The sequence below is a fragment of the Silene latifolia genome, unplaced genomic scaffold (genome assembly GCF_048544455.1).
Source record: "Silene latifolia isolate original U9 population unplaced genomic scaffold, ASM4854445v1 scaffold_119, whole genome shotgun sequence".
In the NCBI taxonomy this organism is placed as follows: domain Eukaryota; kingdom Viridiplantae; phylum Streptophyta; class Magnoliopsida; order Caryophyllales; family Caryophyllaceae; genus Silene; species Silene latifolia.
In genome coordinates this window covers 1,132,796-1,137,500 of record NW_027413127.1, presented here as the reverse complement: position 1 = coordinate 1,137,500, position 4,705 = coordinate 1,132,796, and the positions used below count along the sequence as shown (strand labels likewise).

General features: G+C 36.0%; 1 protein-coding gene across 1 annotated transcript; it reads left to right on the top strand.

The window, feature by feature from the left end:
* The first annotated feature begins 281 nt into the window (after positions 1 to 281).
* On the top strand, positions 282 to 3,488 carry LOC141637479 (E3 ubiquitin-protein ligase APD2-like). Its single transcript, XM_074446948.1, has 10 exons — positions 282 to 675; positions 854 to 960; positions 1,041 to 1,166; positions 1,414 to 1,510; positions 1,600 to 1,674; positions 1,753 to 1,835; positions 1,937 to 2,083; positions 2,175 to 2,247; positions 2,632 to 2,983; positions 3,361 to 3,488. The coding sequence occupies exons 1-10, from the start codon at positions 381 to 383 to the stop codon at positions 3,434 to 3,436; spliced, it is 1,431 nt and encodes a 476-aa protein (XP_074303049.1). The 5' UTR covers positions 282 to 380; the 3' UTR covers positions 3,437 to 3,488.
* The last annotated feature ends 1,217 nt before the right edge of the window (positions 3,489 to 4,705 follow it).

The following is a 4,705-nucleotide window of genomic DNA, read 5'->3' as shown; positions in this document are numbered from 1 at the left end:
AGAGTCAGAGAGTTTACCAAAACGACAAAACTCGGTATTAATGTTAAATCTCATTTTTCCGTATGTATGTCAGTATGTGCGAGAAAAATAAAACTGTCTTTGAAAACGCTATTTTTCAAAAAAACGTGTAATAATGTAAATTAAATTTTAAAATATAAATGAAACATAAATTCTTGTCTTAGAGAATAAGGTGTACAGTATAGAATCCAACTAACATTCTCCAACTACCATTCTTGTAACTGAACTGTAGACTGTTTGTTATCACTCTTTCCTCATATCAGTCTTCATTAAACCTTAATTCTCAGTTTATCATCTTAATTTTATAAAATTACGCGGTGAAAATTAAAGAAATTTAATTTAATCACTCTATTTCTTTAAAAATGGAAGAACAAAGCGAGAGCCAACATAATGAACTGCCTTGTATGGCATGTAACAATGATGTGGGACATTGTGTTTCGCCTTCTGGTTCCGATAATGCTTCAGTTCAGCAGGTAGTAACAGATAATGCTGTAGTACTGAATGGTAGTAGTGTTGAGGAAGAGCATCAGGAGTTTCTTTGGATTCCTTTTCGTGTGTTACAAAGGGTTCAGAGACGGTTTTTGAGTTTTCGGTCCAGTGAAGTCGCAACTGAGGCTTGGGCTTGTACTATTGTGATTCTCAGTTTCTGGTCCTTTGGTTAGTACATTTTCCGTTCTAGTCAAAATTCCTTTAGGCGACTAAGGCCAGCGACTGGATACTGGGCGACCAGTTTCAGTCGCCAATTTTACTTTGGCGACTGTTTTTAGTCGCCCGAATCATATTTTCTTGTAGTGTACGTTTATGAGATGAAATTACATGTTTTGCTCTTCAACAGCTTGCATGATTCTGGTGCTGGGCTTCTATGGATCATTCGATTTACAGCTGGGGCCGAATTCCTCTTATTTTATCGGAGCAAATCCTTTGTTTGCGCGTTCAATTAAGGTGACTTGCTTTTAATTTGTTCTTAAATTTATGTAATATGCTAAAATGTAAAGTAATGCCAAATTTGTTCGAGTATATAGGCACAAGAAGTCGATAATCAAGCACCGGGACCTATTTTGTACGGATTTCATAAGTCTCCTTCACTAGATCTCGAAACTACCTGGTCTGCAATCCACAATGCATCTGTACACCCCGGCTTCCACAGAGTAATCAGCATTTACAAGCTTAGCCTCGGTTTAGTTTCACAAATTCTCATTGAAGACGGGCATATCTGTCACACGCTGAAGACGGGTCAAGTAATACCCAAGTGGGTATTGTCTTATCTACCCACTTGGGTATTACTTGACCCGTCTTCAGCTTGTGACAGATATGCCCGTCTTCAATAAGACTTGCTAAGTTTAGTTTATTGGATACCTGAAGTCGATCTGTTAACATCGATTTTTGTGATTACAGGAATGGGCATATTACCTAAATGCTGGTTCAACAGTTGAAATACAATATGATGTTCAATTGCCTACTTTTGATCCCTTGTCTCTTGTAATTGCTCAAGGTACTGAAACAATTTCCGCGTTTTAGCGTAAAATGAAGTGTATAAGTATCATACCATATCGTATCAGTTTGCTGTCATAATTTCTGCAGGTAGAGAAAATTTAGCGCTGTGGTTGGATGATCCTTCTTATCCTAATACAACTCTCTCCTGGAACATTATATATGGTAATGCCAATTGTTTAAATTTTTCGATAATTTCAATATTTTTTTCCTGATTTAATTTATGTCGAAAACCCTAAGCAGAAAGTGGCAGTATCACTCAGCACATTACATACCCTGACGTTTACTACATCGCAGTTGGTAACTTGAACTCGAATGCAGTTGAGGTAATTTTCTAATACGAGTCCTTCAGTCAGTTTCTGACTTGCTGGTCGGTATGCACTTCCGATCAGCAGCGAATCTCATTAGTATTCTCATTATATGACAGGTAAACCTGAACATTACAATACAGTCTCTGCTGTATAATACCAGCAGCGCGGATTTCAAGTGTAATTTACGCAGTCAAGCCTGTAGCTTCAAGGTTAAGTTTCTGAAGCCGAATGTGGCTATATTAACTACTCCCGGGCCAGGACAGGTGATTCAACTTGAACCGTAATTTGACCTTTGATTCTGCTAATTTTTTTGAGTACAATGCAATGTAACATTTTCTGTGTAATTGTATACAGGTCGGCGTAGACGCTGATTTTTACTTTGAAGTCTCATTTGGACCTCAATGGCTCACATATTGTATCGGATCAGGTAAGGCTTATACTTCTTTCTAGAATCGCGTTGAATTAGAAAAAACCTAGTACTCGAAAAAAAAAACCAAAAAGCAAAACTTGGGAGGGGTCAACCCATTAAATTGGCTTTAGTATCCCGAAGGAGATTGCCCAGCTGTCGGTAGGGGATACTCTTGGTCAACAAAAAAAAACCTAGTTACGACCCAATTCAAGCCCTATGAATCCGTTGAAACCAATGAACCGAAAATGATCCAACTGAAATGACTCGTTTGCCTAGTCTACCTCTAACATCACCCTAATGCCTAATTTAGGCTCCCTCCGTTTGAAGTAGTTCATAATAAAAATTGCGTTAAGAATTGTATTTAAACTAATACGGAGTAACATATTTCATAATGACAAGCAGGTATTATAACAGTGTTTATAATAATAATGTTCCGACTATGTGACAAATATCAATCGGACATTATATATGACACGGGAAACCAAACAAGGGAAATTGCACCCGAGAGAGAACCATTAATTTCCCCCAAGAGTGACCAAAGCTCTAGTATGGGATCGCCTTATGATTCGCCTTCCAACGACGAAGATGACGGGGAGGAGAGGAATACGGAGGGAGGGCTTGAAGGCAAAAATACAAAACTTGGAGGATCTAATAGCAAAAACTCTCACTTATGTGCTATTTGCTTTGATGCCCCTAAGGATTGTTTTTTTGTTCCTTGTGGACATTCTGCTGCTTGTTTCAGCTGTGGTTCAAGGTAAATATTACTCCGTATTTCATTATCACCCCTTATTTTTCGGACTGTGGCGTGGCTAAAATAATTAGAGGGTTGGAGTTTTAAAGGTACCATCAAATTCAATATTCAAAACATTCCGATAGGGTCTTGTTTCTTGTATGTTTTTAGTATTGGTACGATATGTTACAAAAGTTACGTGGTCTCAAGACCGCACCCTACCAAAAGTTACGATATGTTTCAAAGTTGAGTGAGTTAGACGGTTATACCCGTCTTTTTTAGACTGAAACAGTCTGAATTGAACTGAAGTGAAGAGTAATGATTTTAACTGAGCTGAACCTATTGGAAGCGGAATTTAAATAGTTATAGGTTATTAACATGTGTAATTGATTGATGTACAGGATTGCAGAAGAGGCGGGTATTTGTCCGATTTGCCGGAGGAAGATCAAGCAAGTGAGGAGAATATTTTTGGTGTAAGGGTGATTAAGCATTTAAGCTGACTATATAATGTTGTTTAAGCTAGCAAAAAGTTCTAGTATTCTGATCTTCAATGATTTAAGTGTAATTTTCTACTGGTTTAGTCGGGAATTTTATCATACCGGAACTAAAAAACAACTTGCCAAGAAAAATATATTGAGAGTGCAAGTAACGAGTGATTTATATATAACACGAAATGCTATCTTTCAATGCACCAGTTGACTGTGTTTGATTAAAGTACATTTTTATAAAAGAATAAAAACACAAATGACTAATTAAATTAGAGGGAATGTCGGTTTATTAAATTGAAAAAAAAAACATTTTGAGTAAATTCCTGAAAATTAATTTTCATATAATCTCATTCTGAATCCACAACTTTACATTTCGTTCATTAAATATCTTGAATTACCCTCAATCTTAATTAAAACTAAATCTTTGGATTCGGCTTGGTTAAAACTAAGCTTGAGTTTAGTTAGAACATTTCGAGACCTTTTAAACAAAAGCAAAAGTCGTCTCAAGTTCACATAACCTTATTCTTGTAGATTAAAATTGAATTGAAATAAACTTAACTAAATCAAACTCAAAAAACTCAAAAATAAAAATAAATTAGTTAAAGCGATCTAAATTAAACCGAAACAGGACTACAGGAGACAGTTGTATATTAGCATTGTACAACCGCCTCAAAGTTGTCGAGTTCTTTACACAAAGTTGTCGAGCTATTTTATAAGTTATTGAGCTAATTTAAAAAGTTATTGAGTTTAATAATTATTCTTCTTAAGATCAATAACTTTGTATTGTAACTCGACAATTTTGTTAGTAAAGCTCGACAACTTTATAACAAAACTCGACAACATTGAAAATATTGTACATAAACTACATACAACCAGTTGTATAATTTACTAATTGGTAAGACATTCCTCGGTCCCTCCAATTCCCATACAACAAACAGCAGTTGAACCTTACCACGTACGGAGTATTTTTTTTTTTTTTTTTTTTTTTTTTTTTTTTTTTTTTTGATTAGGTAAGGAAACTAGGTTGATCCTCTAGGGTAGGACCAACCTATCTCATCCTTTCGAATGAGGGAGGTAAGTTGAAGCCACCGGCTATCAAACCACCTCGAAAGATTTGGACATGAATGTCCAATAGTAGCCATGAAGTCAGCAACCGTGTTGGCTTCACGAAAGCAATGTTTAATTATCACTTCATCGAAAAAATGAAGGTCTAATTTCACATCCTTGATAATACTAGAAATTTCCCAAGGAATTTGCC